The 21,073-nt window shown below is 37.1% G+C and overlaps 1 protein-coding gene across 1 annotated transcript in view; it reads right to left on the bottom strand.

The window, feature by feature from the left end:
* Positions 1-1,243: 1,243 nt before the first annotated feature.
* ADGRB3 (adhesion G protein-coupled receptor B3) overlaps positions 1,244-21,073 on the bottom strand; it is a 427,438-nt gene continuing 407,608 nt past the window's right edge. Inside the window, exons 29-31 of the mRNA XM_015859145.2 lie at positions 14,552-14,587; positions 4,020-4,124; positions 1,244-2,130 (exon numbers count right to left, since the gene is read on the bottom strand). Coding sequence (XP_015714631.1) covers positions 1,942-2,130; positions 4,020-4,124; positions 14,552-14,587 — 330 coding nt within the window. The 3' untranslated portion in view covers positions 1,244-1,941. The remainder of the gene's footprint in view (positions 2,131-4,019; positions 4,125-14,551; positions 14,588-21,073) is intronic.

Consider the following 21,073-nt stretch of genomic DNA (forward strand, 5'->3'; position numbering starts at 1 on the left):
TCTCCTTGTGAAGAACTGAGTTTTTGTGCACTATTAGATCTCAGCAGAGTGATGTCCATTGGCCACACAGTCCGCTTTGCCAGCTGCTTCCTTCTCCGTTAGCCTATTGACAGAGGGCCAGTCCTGATTGTCTGGCATACTGCAGGATTAAGCCCTACAACATCTAACTTTTAGGCACCTAAATTGGATAGAGGACTTGGTAACAGGTTGGGAACTAGTTATTTTGTATTAATGCAAAGATTAAATTAAGCATTAGATGAAGTCTGCACTTTGAAGTAGATACTTGCTCATTTGGAATAGGCAAAGTCAGGCTCTTTTTCATGACTTAAAAGACTTTACTATGGCCTGGAGAAAGTGCTGTCCTTCTGTTAGGATTCATAGAAGTGAAAGCTACTGCAAAAAATTCTCCTTAGACTGTTTTTTTGGAAAATAACAGTATGACCATCCACCCTCTCAATGAATGAAGGATGATTTCCAAAAAACTTCCAAAGCTCTAGGTGAAGCTCTCCCTGACAACTCTGTAATCTAGTATTGTTTCCTGCCTTCCTGCCTGACAAAATAGATGTCTTGTTTTCTTCCCTTCAGAAGATTGCTCCAGCTATTAGGATGGGGCATATTCAAGTATGTATAGCAAGTACTAAAAAATAGTTTGGGTAACTTTTTCCTCTAGCAATCTGGCACCCAGACGTATGAGATACCCTCCCAACTTCCCACAGCAATGTGGTAGATGAGGAGAGGCTTTGAAGATCTGCTTTGCTTTTGAGCATGAACAGGTTTACTCTTCCTTTCTAATTTTTTTTTTTTTTTTTTTTTTTTTTTTAAACTGTACTTGCAGCTTAAATCACACTGAGCTCTTGATTTACAATATGAAACAGACTCTTTTTTTTTTTGTCAAAAATATTTCAGAATTTTTATCTTTGAAGTCTTTCTTGTTGTTATACAGCAACAAGCAACAGCAAAAAAAAAAAAAAAAAAAAAAAAAGATGATTCTAAATAAACAATTTCCCGGGGTGCTGTGCATTGAAACAACTTATTTTCCAAGAGTTATCTTTCTTCAACAAAACAAAAATATGTATAAAATAGAACAGTTGTAATAGTATTCCGACAACTTATACGGTTCATTGTCACAGAGGATATCCAAAGAAAGAAAATGCAGAATGGCTTTACAAACTTAGTAATACAGAAACTCCTTGGAGGAGCTAGAACAATATACTATGAAAACTCCAAATACATATTCAGCATGTATACTTTTTAAAGAAAACTTTATGCAAATTTAAGATCAACAAATACAGAATAAAATGCACTAAGAAACTGATATGTAGACAAAGGTTTATTTACACCATACAACATTTTAAATATTTTATACACAGCTGCAGCAGAGAAAGCTACTCTGAGCTTTCCAGAGAAAACTGCAATAATAAAGATGTGAAATATATTATTCATATAAAAGTGAGATTATTACTTTATTGCATTTAAAGCAATGAAGAATGTAGCTCAACAGACATTCATTTAATGACAAAAACTTTGCTTTTATATTATAAAGTAAAAAGTGTAGTAATGGCCAAACAGACTGTTATAAACTTTAAAAACTGCATAAATATATACATTGTGCTTCATGGTGAAGTTTTTTGAAAACTAAACCAAATGAAGCTGTTACAACATGAATCGTTGCTTGAGGTTTATCTATAAAGATTACCTTACAAATCCATTCCACGGGTACTTACAACACACGATGGTAAGAATTGTACACCTGGTTCTCCACTAGCCATACTAGTGGGAAGAAACTGTACGAAAAAACCACTGACATTTGGCACGGGGAGAGCCTGGCATAAAGTAGTCACAACGTTCAGACAGGAGTGTCAGGATTCCCAAAGTTTCTTTATTGTCAGTGCAATTCATTTTTTGTTTGTTTTTGTTTTGTTCAGTTTATTTTCATTTTTGTTAAACTTCTGTTTGAAAGTCACCTTCTTGCACATCTAAAGGCAAGTTCAGACATTTCTCCCATTCTGCTGGTCTTAGTTCTAAAGTATCTTTTGCCTCTGTGTCTAATACGTTTATCGTTGTATAGTGTTGATAGTCGCCTGTGGTTTTGAAATTGTCCCATGGAACCTTGTTTGGCGCTGAATTCTCCTAAAGAACAGGGAAGAAAAAATAATTGAATTCAAGGATGAAATGATGCATTTTCTGTTTATGAGGCTGATCCCTAATGTGCTCTCATGAGACACAGGAGTCAGAGGGAGGAACTAGCTTTGCAGGGAGACAGGCTGTGACCATCCTGCTCTGGGAGCAAAAGGCCCTTTGGCAGGCTGCTCACCTGAGCTACCAGCCAAGCCCTGTCCTCTGCAAGAAATGTAGTGTGTGAGGAATGGCTAAGCGATCCAGTAACAGCAGCCAACATTTCAGTAGTGGCTGTGTAGAAAAGCACAAGAAGGGAAGGGAGTGTAATTGAGGAGAGCTTGCTGTCTGAAATATGTCATAGTCTGAGATAGAGATTGCCAGTTTGCATTTAAATTGGGGCAGGATAATGGCGGAACAGCAGAAACCTGTTCCTTGAGAATAGGAGAGTGACTTTGCTTTACAGGCCAATGAGCTCATGTAGGATCACATTAAGATAAGCAGACTGAAAGCTGCCTGTTTTCGACTGTCCATGAATTCTTTTGGAATGTTAATGTTTACAGGATAAAAGCCATTATGGAGTGAGACTGAAGTCTTCAATGATTTCTGCTATAACATGCTATTTCCCAAAATGAAACATTTTCACATCTGCTTTAGATTCCTTTAGACATCCTGCTAGAACTTCCACTGTCTTTAAACAGACATGTGGGTCCTATGTCATCACCACTTTTACTCTGCTGTAGACTAAGATATCTGAGGCTGTCTAAAGACCTGAGATTCTGGTATTTAGGTATCTATCTGGATCACTCTTTGACTGCCTTACAGGAAGACCACTCCACTAGCAGCTGTTATTAGCAGACCCTTCCAAAAAACGTCACTGATTTGAAATAGAGTCTGCGCCACTCATCCATGGAGACCACCTGCAAGATTTTGAATGAATTCAAGCTCTACATGGACAGAAAACCTCAAATAGAGGGAGGAACGCATACTTTATGTGCTAGTAGATCTCAGATGGAGGAGTGGGTGAGAACTGGGTGAAAAATAAAACATATCACAGATAAAGATTCATGAGTCTGGGCCAAATTTCTGCTAGATTAGACCTCATTTCTGCTCAGTACTTCCTCATGTCTGAGAGCAACTATTCATAAATTGTAAAATAAGACAATTCTAGCTCACTTTCATTCAATATGCAATTTTCACATTATAAAGTTATATAGAAAATTATTACTAATCATAATATTACTGCTAGAAAGTATGTCACACTAAATTACCTGTCTTAATTAGGCAAAATCAACTATTTCCTTGCTCTCATTATCATATCAGATATAGTCAGGGTGTTATGACTGTGTGTGTGTGTGTGTGTGCACAAATCTGAATTATGATGATAGCAGAGTCAATTCAGGATGAGTTAATTTTTGCTTTTCAAGTGCTAAATATTTATAGACCTATTAAAGGAAAGACAGAGCATTACAGAGACTCTGTGCTCTTTCTGGGCACTCTAACATATAGGTGACTCTAGCTGAACTTGTTATAATTAATTTAATATTTGCTTGCCTAGCCAGAGGTAAAACCCTGTTGGGTAAATTACATTATGAAGCTGCTTTCTGTATATAAAGGCCTTTAGACATAGGAGACACATACAGATTTTAAATGTGTTCCCTACAGTTCAATTTCTTGTCGTCTGTAATGATGTCAGTGAGTTAGTTATGGTTTAGTTGCAAAATGTAATGAGTCTCACCATAAGTTAGATTACCGAAAATATTTTTTGTTCTCATTCTTGAGGCTATATAAAAGCAGCATAAAATGAGGTCTTCACAGGAAATAATATTTAATTCAAGATTTCTTGTTTCATTGTTATTGTTATAAACATAGCATATTTTTCATATCCTGGAAGGAAAACTTACCATGCTGCCTGATTTTGGCACATCCCGAAATCTGTCCAGAGTCTGAAATTTCTGATTTAACTCTTGAAACAATTCCATATGTCTCTTTCTTGTATGCATGACCTTCTGCAAAAAACAAATAAACAAACAAACAAAAAACCATGTAATTGCTTATACTTATGATTGTATCTGGGCTTTTTTAAGAGAACCATTCTTTCCCCCAGTGTGATAAAGAAAATTAAATTTGGCAGGGCCATCTTTTCCCTATAGACTTAATCAAAGGAAGTGAATTGCACCGAGTCTTCTCTCTCCTCTGTTTAATGCATCTCTTGTATTCAAATGACTGATTTTCCCAACATTTATTGAGTTGCTGAAACAAAGGGATGTTCTTTCTGTGCTATGCTGGAAAAAGCTGGAAAGCGATGGCAGCATCTCAGAAGTAATTTTCTCTTTTGCACATTAGAAATATTTTACATAGTTTTTGTTTTCAGCAAGGATACTAATATTTTGATTTCAAGAGAAATGCAACAGCATTTTGTACCTACTGAAAATAAACAAACTTTAAAAACACCAAACTCAGGACTCTAAGACCAAAAGACAAAAACTCCAAATCTTAAGTCTTTTTAATTAAGACATTTTGTCTTGCATATCACCACCAAATGCATTCAGATGCAGAAAATGCTGTTAAAATGGCATTCACATTAGGTAATTAGGCACCATTTTCAACATTACTGCCTTTGAGTGATTGGATGCTATGCTCCCTGTAGACAAATGCACAGGGCATCCTTTCACAAAAACTGATTATATGGCATTCCTGTGCAAGAGATGGAGATCCCAAAATGGCCTCCACAGTTGGAGGGGCCCTCAGGCCCTGTATCTGCTTTGGCAGTTATGTGGAGAGTGAAACCTGTTTTCAAGCCTGGACTGTCATGCCTGTCATCTGAGTTCTTTCCAAAAGATGTTCATCATCAGGTATGGATTCAGACCAGCTTCTGGAGCTGAGTCGAAGGCTGTTTACTGTTCAGCCAGTCTTGTTCGGTGTTCTGGAGGGACACAGGAGGGACTGAGGTGAAGCACCCTCAGCAGATGAGCAAAGCTTGTCTTTTTTTAAGATTCTGTGTCTGCGCAGACTGGAGTTGCAGCCAGTGTCACAACCACTTGATGCTGATAGAAAAAGTATAGGTCACCAGCCTCTATACACTCATTGTCAAGCCTGATTTTCCCTGGCAGCATACATGACAAACCCCACAAACTTATGTACACTTCCACCTACTCTGGTTAAAATACTTTCAAAAATGGAGCAGCAATAGCTGACTCTCAAATAATATTTTACAAATAGAATTTTAAAATTGTTTATATCTTTTATTTGTATTCCGAGTTTCTAAATTCCATGAAATACGGCTGCTCTCTTGGCTGTGCATTCCTACTGCTATGCTGTAATAACCATATTATCCTTAATGCAGCTACGCCCTAGCTTGAGAACTTGTTCCATTTCTAAGAACACGAAATTGGCAACATTGTTCACAAAAGAGACATGAGACATAGCAAGCAATTAAAGACCTATTAACTTAACATGACTTGTGGGGTGAAAAGGGAAACAATTTTGCAGGATTCAGTGAGGAACTGCTTGCGAAACATAATTTAACTAGAGATAGCTGATCTAAATTTATGAGGGAAGTTTCACATAAGCGACTTCCTAGGGATTCTTTTAAGCTGTTACTGTAACAGTAGACAGGGATATTTAGCATATTTCATATACACTGAATTTTAAAAAGAAAGGTTCTGCCTCTAAGATTATTATTCAATGGAATAAGGAGATGCTTCAGGTAATAAAACAGATTTGGTGGGTTAAAATACTGGCTCTAAAAGCAGGAAAAAAAAGCATATGAAACAAATGTCTCCAGCGGGAAACTTTTTAATAGTAGACTAGAAACATAGAGAATGTTACTTTCTGATATTTTTTTCTGAGTTGTGTACCCAAGAATTTGTTAAATAGAAAATATGAATAATGCAAATATCTTACTCAGTTCAATACATTATTCCCGAGGATATGCAGGTGGGAGGAGAAATTAAATACTTGCAGTGCACAGTCTACCAGAAAAAATAAAAAGGCTTTAAATTTTATTCTTAATAGTGGAAAAACTGGTATGTACATGGATGGATGGATCTTTTAGCTGCTTTGTGTTTGCCTGGTTTCAACTCTATAATTTCTATCCTCTGAAATCCCTGCCCTCCTCACTTTTTAGACAAAATGATCTAAACTTCAGTGAGGTGCAGTAACTTAAATTTCCAGCATTAATTCTTGATTTCTAGCCTTTTATACAATTTATTTTATTTCTTATTGGAATTAACCATCTTTTCTGTTTTCTAGAAAATATGCTCTGTTGCATAACTATTTCTCTTTTATGAGAAAATATATTTGCAGGGGTTTAATAATTTTTTTATTATTTTTAAAAATTATTATTATTATTTGTTTGTTTGTTTCTCTTTTAAATGACCAGCATAGGAAGCACAGCTTTATCAATCTAAGAAATACATAAGTTTTATCAACACAGAGCTGGAGATCTTGAGCAACATAGACAGGGACGACTGCAGAAGTGAAATTCTTCAACAGGGTGATAGAGCAGCCCCTGCTGCTGCCCTTAGAAATGACGCCATCTTCAGGCTCAGATGTGGGTTTGTCATGCTGCACCCCCTTCCAGGATCACCTGCCTCCCACCTAGCCACCACTCTATGGACTCGCTCTCTTTAGATTGCTACAATGCTATAATCATTGGTTGGAAAAGACTTTCAAGAATGTCAAGTCCAACCATTCAGCTAATACCACAAGTCCACAGCTAAACCGTGTCCCTAAGTGCCATGCCACATCCACAGGTCTCCAGGGATGATGACTCTACCACTTTCCCAGACAGCCAGTTCCAATCCCTAGTCACTCTTTTTGTGAAGATCTCCCTGCTCCTTTGGTACCACTCGAGGCTGTTGCCTTCGGTCCTATCACTTGTCAGCTGAGAATCAAGATTGGCACCTCCTTTGCTGTGGCCTCCTTTCTGGTAGATGTGAAGAGCACTGTAGTCTCAACTCAGCCTCATTTGCTCCAGACTAAACAGCCGCAGTTAACCTCAGCTGCTTCTCGTATGTTTTGCAATTTAGACCTGCACCAGATTTGTTGCTCTCTTCAGCTCATGCTCAAGCAATTAGATATCCTTCTTGTAGTGAGGGGTCCAAATCTGGATACTATTCAAAGTCTTACCAGTTCTGAGTACAGAGGGACAATCACTTCCCTAGTCCTGATGGCCACAAAATTCCTACTTCAGGCCAGGATGCCACTGGCCTCCTTGGCAACCTTGGCATGATACTGGCTTATGTTCAGCCAGATGTTAACCAAGTTCGGCAACTCATGTCTCACATTCTAAAGCAGACTAGGTTGAATTGACACCTCTTCTACATTTCTACCCCTCTTATAAATAAAATCTATTTTTAATTTTGGAAAGGATAAGCCTTACTCTGATTAGTATGTACTCTTAGAAGAGCACTCTGAGTGGCTACCAAGCGGAGAAGTACTTCAGACATAACTGTATATTCAGCTCAATATATAAATATTTAATTTATAACAGCATTTTAGCTGAAATCTACCTCAAGCAAAAATATTTTGATCAATATTCCTAGTCAATCTTAGGATTAATGGTAATATTAAAAATGATGTTATTCAATTTGCTTTGGAAATGTTCTACATAATCACAGGTAAAAATGGTGTTACAAATATTGTATGAAATAGATAAGTGAAAAGAACAGATGGGGAAATGCCTTCCCAGCTGTGTAATGGAAACCTGCTGCGTTTTCGAGATGTTATAGGTCTCATAAGTTGCCAAACTTAGAAACAGGAAAGAATTTTTCCTTCTAAGCATGGGACTTTTTTTTTTTTTTTTTTTTTTTTTCACCTTTGTCTTGGAGAGGTGTCTTCATGTTAGGAAGAAAAAGGTTTTAAATTTTTGTGTAAGTTTTTAATATTGCTGTTAATGAATGGCTATTGTGAGTGAAAATCTGAAAGAAGGCAACTCCAACAATTCAGTATCAATTCAGCATTATTACTAGTGAAAGTATGCTGGTCTGTGGACAGAGAAGACAGTCCAAGGTTTGTACATTGTATTCTTGCTTTTCCTAACAGAGCTCAAAGGCAGCCAGAGATGACCTGAATCCTGGAGAGCATTTTCTGAATTATTTAGCATAAAAACTGTTTATTGCAAGTGCATACAGTGATAAAGGGAAGGGTGGAAAGGATGAGTAGGGAAAGCCAGGATTCAGATCCTCTCATAGAATTTAAAGGTATTTGTAATCTTTTATCCCAAAATTCATATCAATAATAGTGTATTTGTAAGTGACAGAGCACACCTATTATAAAGACCTCCTGGGAATTTGCATAGAATCTGTTCTTCTCTTCAACATAATTAGAATGACTTTCATTTGATCTTAGAGCTAGGTTTTAGTGCAGAGCCTTTGTGAACAAAACTACCTGTCCAGATGCAGGGAAATTCAGAAGATAACAACTGAGGTTGCTGAACACCTACCTGGCATTACAACAGTCAGCAGAAGCAAGGATCCCAAACTCCCAGACCAGAATACTGCTCATGTTTTGGATCACCATTAGTGACTGGCTGCCAATTGGATTTAAGTCCATCTGCCATCATTCTCTGGGCCTGGCTGGCTGGCCATTTTTTTTACCCAGGAAGAGTACACCTGTCCAAGCCATGGACTGCAAGCTTTTCTCAGAGAATACTGTGAGAGACAGTGTCAAAGGCTTCACAGAAGTCTAGGCAGACTATATCCACAGCCTTTCCCTCATCCACTCAGAAGGATACACAGTCATAGAAGGAGATCAGGTGTGTCAAGCAGGACCTGCTTTTCATGAATCCATGCAGGCTATGCCTTATTCCCTGGTAGTCTCACACACGCCACATGATTGCAGTCAAGATGATGTGCTTCTTGACCTTTCCCCAAAACTGAGGTCAGGTTGACAGGCCTGTGATTCCCTTGATCCTCCTTCTGATCCTTCATTGTAGATGGGAGTCACATTAGCAAGTCTCCAGTTGTCTGAGACCATCCTGGTTGACCAGGACTGCTATTGGAAGGGGCCTTAAAGATCACCTAGTTCCAAGCCCCATGCCATAGACAGTGTTGCCATGACCAGATCAGGCTGCTCAGGGCTCCATCCAACCTGGTCTTGAACAACTTCAAGAATGTGGCATCCACAACTTCTTCAGGCAACATCTTTCAGTGCATCACCACTCTGAATAAAGAATTTCTCCCTAATATCTAGCCTAAATCTCCTCTTTTTTACTTTAAAGCCATCTGTCCAATCTTTATTACACTGTGTAAGAAGTTGTCCTCCCTTGTGCTTATAAGCTTCCTTGTACTGGAAAACTTCAGAGAGGTCTTCAGGCATTCTTTTCTCCAAGTTAAACAAGCCCAGCTCCCTCAGCCTTTCTTCACAAGCGAGGTGCTCCAGCCATCCTTGTGGCTCCCCTGCTGGCCCACTACAACAGCTCTTTATCCTGAGGGCTTGAGTCTGGGATGCAGTACTGCAGATGGGGCCTCACAAGTGCAGAGCAGAGGGACACAATCACCTTTCTCCTGCTGATGGGCAGCCCAGGATACTGTTGGCCTTCTGGCCTGCAAGAGCACACTGTTGGCTCATACCCAGCTTTTTGTTCACCAGGACCCCAATTACTTCTCCACAGACCGTCTCCTGGAGAGTCCTAGTCTGTATGCATATCTGTGACTGTCCTGATCAAAGTGTAAGAGTTCATCTCATAAGTTTCATATGGACCAACTTTTTGAGCTTGTTAAGATCTCTTTGGATGGCATCTTCCTTTCATTTGTCATATCAACTGCACCACTCAGCTTGGTGTCATCAGCAAACTAGATAAGGATGCCCTTGATCCTATCATCTATGTAACTGACAAAGACGTTATAGAGTACAGAACCCAAGACAGACTCCTTGGTGATACCACTCATGACTGGCCTTTACCTCAACATAGAGCTGTTGACCTCAACCATCTGCCTCAGCCTCCAACTAATGCTTTCTTCACCAAACAGTCCAGCCTCCAAATCCAGATTTCTTCAGAGATAATGATGTAGCATGAGGCCACATCAAAGCCCTCATTAGATGGCTCTTCCTTTACCCACCAATGCTATCACTCCATCAAAGAAGGCCACCAGAATGATAATGTATGATCTGCTCTTGGTGACTGTGTTGACTGTCTTGAATCACCTCCTTGTCTTACATGTATCTTAACATCTTTTACATGTAAGATTCATTATCCTAGGTGCAAACAACAGGCTACACAGCCTGTAGTACCCCAGGCCTTCCTTTGTCCCATTCTAAAAAAATGTTTACATATTTCAGTTAATTTGACAGTCACAACTTTTCAAATATAAGATTGAGTGCTTTGGAAACCACATGTCATTTTTCTATTGTACTAGTACCCACATGTAATTTTACTACATGTACCTGTACCACATGTAATTTTTGCTATTGGTATTCCACATCATGACATCATGTGGAGCACAGAGAATAACTACATATCCCAGAGGACCTCACCGTCAAAGAGAAAAATATGTCACGGAATTGATGCTTGATGGGCTCTCTCATTGCCTGGCAGCAGGTGTGGGTGTGCTTCCAAGCTGTGCGCCTTCAATTTCAAAGTAGGCTTCTTAGTCTTCGGAAAATGCTCTCTTATTTCACTTGATTTATTAGCCTTAATTTCAGTTAGATTGTATATTGTGTTATCTGATGTTCTGATATCATAGTTAGTAAAATAAGTTTTCCTTCTCAGATCGTTGCCACTGCTCTGTTTGATTCCTTGAGCCCAGCTCCCATCTCCCCTTTCCCCTTCTTCCTTCCCATTTTGGGGGCTGGGGAGCCCACAGGCCTACTGCCTCCCTGTCACAGACACAGATTGATCTTGATAACTCCGTGGCACCACATCAACCAGCTCCTTCAGGACTCTGGGGTGCATGTTGTCTAGCCCCATAGACATATACATATTCAGTCTCATGAGGTGGTCTCAGACTTTCTCTTCTCTTACAGTGGGAGGGATTTTGTTCTCCCTACTCCCGCTTGGAGGTTCAGGGACACAGAGGGCATGGGAAGTTGCTAGTGAAGGCTAGGGCAAAGAACCCATTGAGTACCAGAGACTTTTCTGTGTCAGCTGAAGACAGTTTTCCCTTCTCATTTATCAGGGGGGGAACATACTCCTTTGCCTGCCTCTTCTGACCAATGTATGTAAAGAAAACCTTGTTATTTTTCACATCTCTCATCAAGTTCAGTTCCATCTGCATCTTGGCTTTCCTGATCCCATCTCTGCATATCATGACACCATCCTTATATTATTCACAGACCATGTATCCCTGTTTTCACTTATCCTTCAGTTTGACCAGCAGGTCCTCATTCAGACATGCCGATTTTCTGCCTCCACTGTTTCATTTCTTATGCTGGATGATGGAATGTCTTTTGCAGGAGGATGGAAAATAATAATAATAAACAATGGAAAGCAGCTTGGAAACCACTTCTGCCAGCTTCCTCAGTACCCACAGATGAATTCCATCTGGACCTATGGACTTGTGACAGTCCAGGTGGAGTAGCAAGTTTCTGTTTCCTCTTGAATTGTGGAAGGTTTATTCTGCTCCTCATCTCCCTCCTCCAGCTCAGGCTGAGTATCTTTAAGACAGCTATTAAAGACAGAAGTAATGAAGGCATTGAATACCTCAGCCTCTTCCTTATCCTTGGTGGTAATGCTCCCTGTTGCATCCAACAATTTTGCCTTGGCTCTCTTCTTGCTGTTAATATATTTGTAAATATCAAGATACAAATAAGTAAATATTTGTAAATATTATCTTTAACAGCAGTGGCTAGATGAAGATCTTGTTGGACATTCACATTTCTAATTTTCTGTCATATATTCTCACAAATATTGGAGATAACAGGGATTTATGTTTTATGACATTGAGTACAGACAAGGTCTGCCAGTATTCAACCTATACAGCACCTGATTTTTAATTACCTCTGTGACTCTCGGTAATCTATTTTCCATGTGATTTTTGTTTGTTTGTATTATCCATACTATGGAGAGTAGTATATGTATTTTTTTGCTATTAAACCATGACTCTACAGCGGTAAGTTAAACATGTCTGAGACCATTCACTGGCACCATCTAGGATAGAATATTCTCCATGAATGTTTCTAAATTTTTTTAAGTCTCCAAAAGAAGTCCACAGTTATGTTGCCTATTGTGAGTGGTACCTTGTTCTTTAAGGACACTTCAGGAACTACTGGAAGAGAGATGGTTGCAAAAGACTGAAATAGTGAAGAAAATTCTAAAAATATGATCTGTATAAACAGTGGTATTTTGGCATGCAGAAATATTCCTCAAAATGTCTGATTTGCTAGTATTGCCATGTCTGTGAGTATACTGTGTATGCATATAGGGACACATGGAAGGATGCAGGAGAGGCTGAGGGGTGGAGAGTCTTCTGAGACAGTGCTATTGGGAAAAGGATGGAGGGAGCCAAGTCTGACAATCTTGTCCATATTGTATACTAAAAATAGCATTTGTTATCCTCAGAACTATAGAAGGACATTGTCTCAGACAGTGCCAGCTGGCATTGTTAAGAGACAAAGAGAAAGTGTTACAAAAGTAGTACAATCACTCAGGCTTGACCTCACCTTCAGACTATCCCAGTTTGCAGTAAAGCTGCTCTGAGGTATCAGAACAGAGCAGTGTTTTGGCCACACAACACTATCTCAAATCTTTTTGTCAGTATGCCTTGATAAGTGAAGGAATCTGAGTGACTATCTGAACACTTTTTGGCTTTTTTTCTTGCTGTACCTTAGACAGACAGCTGCATTACATGGAAAAGTACAGGAAAGCCCACAGGCCTAATCAAAGGAACCATAAAACAGAGAGTTGAGACGGGGTTAGTCTGACTCTGTACTTCCACAACACAACAGCAACTGTCTTTGTTGATCTTATTTCCTCAGCAGTGATTCCCAATGGCCCAGTCCTTTCCTTTTTACAAACAAATATTTTCTCCCACATTACAAACATTATTCTAAATATATTAGGGAATGCAGCAACAATGCTCCAAACAAGATAAGAAAAAAGGGATAAATGTCTCAAATACAGTATGTGAGTAGAAAATGTAATGAGAGGCCTAATTCTTTAGAACAGAATGTATACAGTATTGTTGGTGTCTACTTGGTGTTGGGTTATACTCTCCTGAGTGGTTAAGAAGAATGTTTTAGTATCTGTTGCCACAGAGAATATTCTCATTAGGAACAGCACTATATTAATACCTTTAAACAAAGAACAGTAAATTCAGTATTCTTTGTATCCTTATAATTACATAACTTTTCTTCAGATTCTTTGTATTTAATTTTAGAGTCACTTACTCATCAGAATTTTGTATTTGATTCATGCTCTTCCTTCCTACACATTTATCTTAAAGCATATTTAGGATAATTTCATTTACCTTACCTTAGTGTGTGAATCTTTATCTGGTGCTATATTTGAGAAGTTACATGACTACTTAAGGTAACTACACCCTCTGGGGAAAAATGACAATGGACATTAGGAGTGATATTAAGCCACCAATAAATACACACAGAGACACAGAAGGTCAGCTTCCAGCAAAGGCAAGTCACCAAAGCAAACCCATCTTACATTGCAAGGCTTCTACGGCCTCTACTATGACAACTGCTATGGTTGCTTTGAGCTAATTCTACTTCTTGCTTTTCTATGGACCAGAATCTTAAATCTGAAAGTAAAAGTGCTTACATGCTATATAATATCTAAGCTACTGATGATGATACATGGACAGCCTATATAAAAATTAAAATAAATTATTATTGTCCCTGAAAATGTATGGTTATATTGCCTCATGCAAAGAAAACACTCAGAGACTTCATCATTGTAACAGAGATAGAGTCTAATTCAATGGAACATAAGGAACCTTACATAAACTTTTTTTTTTTTTTTTTTTTTTTAAATAAAATGTGATCTATCAGCCTTGACAACTGCAGCATGTCATCATTCAAAAAATTGGCACATTCATCACACTATCTGTATGTGGAAGTCATATGTTAGTAAATTAGTACTGAAGGAAGAGATAGAACAAATGATTGAAGACTTCTTGAAAAAAATCAAGTTCCTGCAACAATGTGGCCAGTCCTACAGAAACATCACACTTTTTCAATAGATAGATAGCCAACAAAAAAAAAAAAAAAAAAAAAAAATAGATGAAAATGAAGAGGCAGAGAATTTAAAAACTAAAACCATGATGAGTATTATTATAATATGACAGTTTGATCTCAGAATAGTTTACAAACAAGTTGCACCAAAGTAGTTCTAATGAATTGCTCATCATGTTCTTTACAGTACCAACTGAACAGTCCTATGACATCTAACATGTCAGAAACTAAAACTGTTAAAATGGACACCTCATATTTACTTTTAGGAAAATGCTACAAGAATCAGGAATAATTCAGTGAAACTTACTTCAAAGTCAAGGTCCGAATAACGTGATTTTCTTCTCTATTAAGCAGTAAAAAAGAAAGAAAAAAGAGGTTTTATTAACAAGGGGACTATTCATCAAATGAGTCTAAATAACATTATTGTTTTCCTATCAGATATATGTTAGGTATTTAGCAAAAGGCTGTAAATTTTACTGTGACAATTTAAGGCCCTGCATATGGCTCATTAGACTAGTACCATATTCTTTTCACTGAAATAAACCAGACTGGATTTCATTAAGATGCTTCATATGCATGCTATTTGCATGCAAGCAAACCTGCTGGTACATAAAATACATTTATTTCTATACTTTCTGTGGTATTTCCAAATGATTGTATTATTTATTCTTTTTACATCGATATCTATATAAACCTATGATTTGGATCTGTATAATTATACATAAATTGATTCTTTCCTACATCAGGTTTACATTGGTACAACTCCGTTGATTTTAATGGGAAAACTGATAGCAAGGTCAAGACCAAGCCATCTATGCTTTTCATAGAGACTTGAGCTTGTTTGTTTGCAATGACAATCTGGATGGAGAAAGCAATGATATTGTCTTATGACAAATCTGATTCAAAGCAGCTGATAAAAAGAAAAAATATTTACTAGTAAAGTAATCATCTGTATACAATGCAACAAAGAATACGATTGCTTAGACATATTACAAACAATTTAGCATATGATTTTACTATATAATCTGCAATAAACTGATTATAAAGCCCAATTATATCAGACAGAAGCAGAAACGCTATAAAGAAGAGATAAAAATATTTTTTTTTTTTCTTTTAAGGTTGGAAATTGAGTGTCTCACAATAGAATAAAGAGATATGGAAAGCAGTGGAGAAGCTAAAAATAAATAAATAAGAGAGCAGAAAGAATAGGTGAATGGAAAGAAAAGATACATTCTCCTTCAGGAAGCAGAGTAAAAGAAGAACAAAGTATCCCAGTAACAGAAAGTGCTTGCTTGTACAATCTAATCCTAATTTTCTGTAGTGTTATAGAGTATCTTTTAGTGATGGTGAACAAACCTTTCCAAATGTGCTGAATTTCTTCAATGAAATAGAAATCAAAACAATCAAGTCAAGAGTAATAATAATACTGACTTCATTAGATTTTGATTTTATTTTGTTTAAGAAACATGCAGGTTTTCATATGTAGTTTTGTTTTCTTGCATTTGAAGGAAACAATTTTACAAGTTCTTCAGCTGCAGAAAGCAGAAAATGTTTGATTTTTTATAATAACAGTATGGGTCATTATTTAGGATTTGTTGTAAAATTCTGACTTGTCCCAACTGAAGAAGACAAGTGTAGCACTGTCTACACTGTCTTCAGAGTTTGGACACTGTTGTCTGAAGTGCTGGGAGACACTAATAAAAATGGTCTACAAAGCAAGTAAGAAAAGTAAATCTTTAGGAAGCTATCATGAATTAGGAAGGCTTACTTTGACCAAACCCACTTCAAAGAGAGTATTTAAAAACAAATTAAACAACTCTGCAGAAATAAATAGAATGTAAACTTAGAAACAGCAATGGCTTTGGAGGTAGGAAAACTATGAGAAGATTATGCTCAGATTCTTAAAGGTAGTTATGTACCTACTTCTCATTCATATTAAGAGAGCCTAGGTACAAGCATACATTTGAGACAGGCCTTCATCATTCAACAGTAAACCAACACCTGAAGAAATCTACATATCTCTAATGAGGAAGGATCTATTTTAAGGTGCAATTAGATCACTTCTTCCGCAGTAAAGTCTCACTGGTTTCAAAATAAGACAATAAGGTGAAGTCTTGAGGAGCAGTTTTGAAATACGCTTGAAAAGCCATTATTTAAGCTAAATTTCAGTAATGAATCTGAAACCATTGAACGGCCTGAGTGAGAATCCTCAGAGAAAGCAAAAAAGCTTTGAAATAATTGTGTAGTTAACTACACAATGTGATTTAGAAGACTGGAACATTTGTATTTTGCCTTAGGTCTGTTTGACCACAGTGCATATTTGTGGCATGGTTGAACAATTAGGTTTTGCACCCAGACAAATCTATCACTGTTTACATGGTAAAAATACACAAACAACTAGCTGAGACATATTTAACTGTGTTACTGCCAGAAAGACGTCACTACTGCATTTTTGCCCTTAGATCACATCAGTTAGGACCAAACAAATAATAACACGTTTACCTCAGTGAGTGACCAATGTAAATCTATCGCAAGTACAATTTAGTTTAAATATGTATGCTAAAGAACATCTATGTCTGTACATTACTTTTCTATATGTATGCTAAAGAACATCTATGTCTGTACATTACTTTTCTATGGATGCATACAGTGAAATACATCACATATTCTGTCAAAGCCTACTCTCTTAAGACATAAAAAGTATGTAACTGTCATAGGTAAGAACAGCAGAATAATGATCTGTGAACATCTGAAACATAGAAGTCACTGGTTATGAATGTGATGACGGACCACTGAAAGTCATCTGAGCTATTTTTGTTTCAGCACCCACCTTGCTTCTTTAATTGTAATTTAGGATGGTCTTTGAGAAGAGTTTACTCTGTTGATCTTACTAACATTCTTTTACACTGATCCATTAGTCTAATAATGTTTTGTATTCATTGACAATTGTGATAACTAAAATATACTGAGGTAGTGAGCTCCTCAATTTAAATATGCATAATGTGATAAAGACAATATTGTTTATCTCTTTGTCATTTTATTTGAAGCTCCACTTCTTTAAATCATGGGAAACATGAATAATTGTTTCCCATTCTCTACTCAGTCATCTATTTTCCAAACTGAAATACTTTAATGCCGGGGAACTGAAAAGGGTAGCTAATAAAGGGACTGCCTAAAAAGCTGAAGCTACATGCAATTATTCAGCAGCAAGGGAATTATCTGGGATAATTCTGGAAAGGCTGAAATCCATGGGTAAGAAGTGAATTGGATATTCATGCAGAGTTCCAAATGCTACGAAGAACCAGCCAGGTCTCCATTTAAACAGGCAGGGATGTGTACGGCACTTTCTGAACAACTCTGGTGAGAAATCTGCATTAACACTCAGAAGCAAAATCATCACAGAACCACAGAGTGGTAGAGGTTGACAGAGATCTCTGTTTCCACCTGGACCAACCCCTGCTCCAGCAGAGACACCCAGAGCAGGGTGCCCAGGACCACATCCAGGTGGCTTTTGAAGATCTCCAAGAAGGAGACTCCATAGCCTCTCTGGGCAGCCTGTGCCAGTGCTCCATCATCTGCACAGCACAGAAATGCTTCCTGGTGTTTAGACAGAACCTCTTGTGCTCCAGTTTGTGCCCATTGTGTCCATCATACCTATAAGCTGGGAAAAAAAAATTCAGAGAGCAGCAAAAAGTCGTTTTAGAGGGTTTAAAACACTGGATTAAGAGAAAAGGATAAGAATCATACAGCTGATTTAAACATTGGCTCTGGAAAAAGCAAACACAGAAACTTTGTAAGAAACCTTAGGAGGATATAAATATTGCTAAACAAACCCAGTATGAGAAAAATAAGAAAATCTGTAATTCAGAAAAAAAGGAGAGGAACTTTTAAAGATGTTATTAGGAAAAAGACAATTGATATGACTGTGGAATGATCTGCTGAAAGAAACAGTGGGAAACATTCATTGCAGTCTTGAAAGTGAAATTGGACTATGCATTACAGAAATACTCTGTGGAAAATGTTCTTGCATTGATAAAGGAGATAACCTGGCAAGATCTTTTCCATTTCTAATTTCTACAGCTCTTTGATCCTGATTGATAAAATACACATTACAGGAAAAAAAAAAAAAAAAAGAAAAGAAAAAGAAAAGAAAAAAAAAGAAGAAAAAAAAAAGGAAAAAAAACCCATACCAAACCTTTCATGCCAGGACCAAAGTGAAATTCTGTAAAAGGAGATCTGCAGTTGTAATTTATTTAAAATCAATTTTACTTTGTGCTAATCATGTACAGCTTTTCTGTGTAATTCCATAGCAACTTTAAACTCTGCTCACTGGGGGACAAAAATAGAACACTGAAGAATAATTTCCATACAGCAGCATGCACTAATATGCTGGCACCAGGAAGGAGCTGCTCTCTCTAACAGACTAATAAAATCCCTCTCCATCTCTGTAAAATGACAAATGCCTGGTTTTCTCCTTATTCTAGTCTGCATTACACCACTACCTGATTAATTACATGAGATACTCCTGAAAATATATTATATTGTGCAAAGTATAATTGAAACCAGAGATAGCGTATTATAGGGCGGGTTATAACCATGCTTCCATTAATATAAAGCCTTATTATCAGCAGTTTATAATTCATTCTGAGATTAGGTTTGACACACAAGATCTTAGCCTGGGGAAGATTTTTTTCCCTGAATAAAATTAAAGGAGAATCTCTTTTGGCCCTTAGAGATATAAAAGTGGAATGTGAGTTTTGATTTAAAATATCTTTTGTGTGTATTTAACTGAAGTAAAAAGCTTAGTTTCTGAACAGAAGATTACACTGGCTATTAGTTTACAATATAAGGTAGACAGAAGATTATACCGGCTATTAGTTTAAATATAAACTAGATATAAAAAAATAGATGAGCTCTTTGATGTGGGAGTTTTAAGTTGAGAAAATCTACAATCAAATTTCAGCACAGCACAAACATAACTTCAGAGATCCTGTTTTAAAATTTCCAGCTTTTTATTCTCTGGTTTGCTGCTCCATTTTTATAGGCATATGTATTTACTCAGTACAGCAAAAATACTTGTTTTGTGTTTCTGAATGTCACTGGAGTGAGCATAGCGTATTGTTAATGGACAAGTAATTGACAATATGCTTCCTAAGGATAATTTGTATTTAAGATAGCCGTCTGTAGTATCAAAAAATGAAATATACAATGCAGTCTGTAATGCTGATTAAAATTCCTGTTCATTACATCTTCAGTTACTAAAATCACCTCTGTCTGATTCTACCCCCATTCCTGTCCAACAGTCCAAGAACATGATGCAACAATGTCTGAAGTCAGAGGAATTTGAAACCTCGTCAGTCAACCAAAAGAAAGGAATGGATGTTATAGGTCTAGAATTCTTTACACTAAGAGTCACAAAATTTGCAAGATCTATCTCCACAGCTTATTGAAAAATGAAATGAGGAATAGGAGGAAGATAAATCTGAGATAGAGAAAGCCTGAAAACAAATGCTAGTGGAAGTTCCTGTAGTGCTTGTCTCTCTATGTTTACTCTCTCTGGTTTTTTTGTTTGTTTGTTTCTTCTTTTTTTTAAAAAATCACTTCATTTCTTTTTAACTTTTCATATCATAAATCAAAATGACTTTACGCTATTTTGCTTTTATTCTGCTCTAGCACTTTATTGACAAGATTGACTGCTTTTTACTGTATATTTCTTCTTCCCTTCCTGTTTTGTTTTGTTTGTTTGTTTGAACTTGCCTCTCCATTTCTGTCTGCTTTTCTCTTTGTGTGTGCGTGTGTGGGGAGGGGGGGTGCATGTCTTACTTTCTCTTCTCTCAACACTTTACATTCTTTTCTTTGCACTCACTACCCTTAATGTATCACTGTCTTTCTTTTCTCTCTCTATTTGCTTCCTAAAATCCCACATTAGTGATTTGGTCAAAAGGTGCTGGAATTGACTTTGAATGTATTAAGATCTCTCATGAGTGAGTAAAGAAGGGTTACTTTAGTCACACTCCCTGTTCAGGGGATTGATGCCTTTCCCCACATAAAAATTTCCTAGCAGAAACTGAGACAGAAAAACTAACAAGGAAAACACAAAATTGGGAAGAAAAATACACTCACAACAATTTGGAAAGCTGTTTCCTTTCTGCTCTTGTAAAGCTGACGCTCTTTTTTCCATTCAATAAATGTTTCTACTATCTACACACACCCTTCTTTTGATAGTAGTTCTTTGTCTTCTTTCAGAAATATTCCATTTGAGCATAAAGTGACCCTACACTAATATTCCCTAGAAAGAACCCATCATTCTTGTCCCACAAACCTACCAATACAAGCAGCAGCTGACCTAATTCTTCTTTTTCTTTCTTTCTTTCTTTCTTTCTTTCTTTCTTTCTTTCTTTCTTTCTTTCTTTCTTTCTTTCTTTCTTTCTTTCTTTCTTTCTTTTTCTTTCTTTCTTTCTTTCTTTCTTTCTTTCTTTCTTTCTTTCTTTCTTTCTTTCTTTCTTTCTTTCNTTCTTTCTTTCTTTCTTTCTTTCTTTCTTTCTTTCTTTCTTTCTTTCTTTCTTTCTTTCTTTCTTTCTTTCTTTCTTTCTTTCTTTCTCTTTCTTTCTTCCTTTCTTTCCCCCTTTCTTTCTCCCTTTCCTTCTTCCTTTCTTTCTTCCTTTCCTTCTTCCTTTCTTTCTTCCTTTCTTTTTTCCATAATGGGGATAGAACTACTTCTCCTGGAGGTATGTTGCATCAAGTTCTTCCTCTGCATTTAAACCTTCTATCCTTTTCTTGCACTCCAGTGGCTGGGATTGTACAACTTCATTTCATTTTAATGAGTACA

This window comes from Coturnix japonica, chromosome 3 (genome assembly GCF_001577835.2).
Source record: "Coturnix japonica isolate 7356 chromosome 3, Coturnix japonica 2.1, whole genome shotgun sequence".
Taxonomy (NCBI): Eukaryota; Metazoa; Chordata; class Aves; order Galliformes; family Phasianidae; genus Coturnix; species Coturnix japonica.